At 41.0% G+C, this 1,745-nt stretch overlaps 1 protein-coding gene across 1 annotated transcript; it reads left to right on the forward strand.

Moving 5' to 3' along the window:
- The first annotated feature begins 230 nt into the window (after positions 1-230).
- On the forward strand, positions 231-1,391 carry LOC116478938 (centrosomal protein CEP57L1-like). The gene is given in 3 exon segments (XM_032754584.2): positions 231-497; positions 499-558; positions 560-1,391. Coding segments are annotated over 3 exon segments (1,158 nt in total). The 5' UTR covers position 231.
- Positions 1,392-1,745: the final 354 nt, after the last annotated feature.

Below are 1,745 nucleotides of genomic sequence, written 5' to 3' on the forward strand. Positions count from 1 at the left end.
GGAGGCGGAGGTTGCGGTGAGCCGAGATCATGCCACTGCACTCCAGCCTGGGTGACAGAGTGAGACTCTGTCTAAAAAAAAAAAAAAAAAAAAGACTCCCTTCTTGCCGGGGACCAGTCTGCCTTTGCAGGACTAACAAATTAGCTACAAGATTAGAAATTACAGTTTGGGGGGTGCCCACGAACCAACGGTTAGTGGTGGCAGGGGCTGACTGAGAGCGTCTGCTTGATAATGGATTCTGAATTAATGCATAGTACAGTAGGAAGCTATCACAAACCTCCAGAAAGAGTATTTGTTCCCTCATTCACCCAGAATGAACCATCTCAGAATTGCCATCCTACGAACTTAGAAGTTACCTCTCCTAAGATACTTCATAGCCCAAATAGCCAAGCTCTTATTTTAGCCTTAAAAACTCTTCAGGAAAAAATTCATCGTTTAGAGCTGGAGAGAACACAAGCTGAAGATAACCTGAACATTCTCTCCAGAGAAGCAGCACAGAGGGAATGAAACAAATGAGAGAAATCTGGCACACCAGGAGCTGATAAAGCAGAAAAAAGATAAGTATACAGTTAAGCTCAGCCCGGTCTCGTTGCACTCTTCTAGAGAAGCAACTAGAATATACAAAGAGAATGGTTCTCAATGTAGAACGAGAAAAGAACATGATCCTAGAACAACAGGCCCAGCTTCGGAGGGAAAAAGAACAAGATCAGATGAAGCTGTGTGCAAAACTTGAAAAGCTTGATGTCTTAGAAAAAGAGTGTTTTAGACTTACAACAACTCAGAAAACTGCTGAGGACAAGATTAAACATTTAGAAGAAAAACTTAAGAAAGAAGAACATCAACGTAAGCTATTTCAAGACAAAGCTTCTGAGCTTCAAACTGGACTTGAAACCAGTAAAATTATAATGTCTTCAGTTTCAAATCTAAAGCACTCCAAGGAAAAGAAGAAATCTTCAAAGAAAACTAAATGTATAAAGAGAGGACCACCTTGGCAAATGTGTTCAAAGTTTGGAGCACTGCCTTTTGTGGGTGGAAAGATGAGGCAACATCGTGACCTACATATCCTTCAGAAACCTTTTAACGTGACTGAGACTAGATGTCTCCCCAAGCCTTCTAGAACAACTTCCTGGTGTAAGGCTATTCCTCCTGACTCAGAAAAGTCCATTTCCATTTGTGACAATTTATCTGAACTTTTGATGGCAATGCAAGATGAGCTGGACCAAATGAGCATGGAGCACCAAGAACTACTGAAACAAATGAAGGAAACTGAAAGCCATTCAGTCTGTGACGACATAGAATGTGAACTAGAGTGTTTAGTCAAGAAAATGGAAATTAAAGGAGAACAAATCTCCAAACTGAAGAAGCATCAAGACAGTATAAGAAGGCTTTAGTAAGAGATTTTAATAAAAAGATAAAATATCTGGGAAAAAAAAAGAAATTACAGTTTAGGGGTCATGCAAACTTTGGCTCCAAGAGTCTGAACTGAACCTCCCAAATTGCTCCTGGGGATAACATCACTATTGTAAAACCTAAGATCAGTGCTTGAGATATTTTCCAGACCCTGCACTCGATGGATCAGCTGACACCACCCAGACAGGTAATCTGGCTCAACCAGTTCTGCCATCGCACCCAGGAACAGAAGATGGCAAGAAAACCTCACTTTAACACCCTATGATTTCATTTCCATTCTAACCAATCAGCACTCCCCACTTCCCAAGCCCCTACCTGCCAAATTATCTTTAAAG

The sequence above is a fragment of the Hylobates moloch genome, unplaced genomic scaffold, assembly GCF_009828535.3.
Source record: "Hylobates moloch isolate HMO894 unplaced genomic scaffold, HMol_V3 SCAFFOLD_3, whole genome shotgun sequence".
NCBI lineage: Eukaryota > Metazoa > Chordata > Mammalia > Primates > Hylobatidae > Hylobates > Hylobates moloch.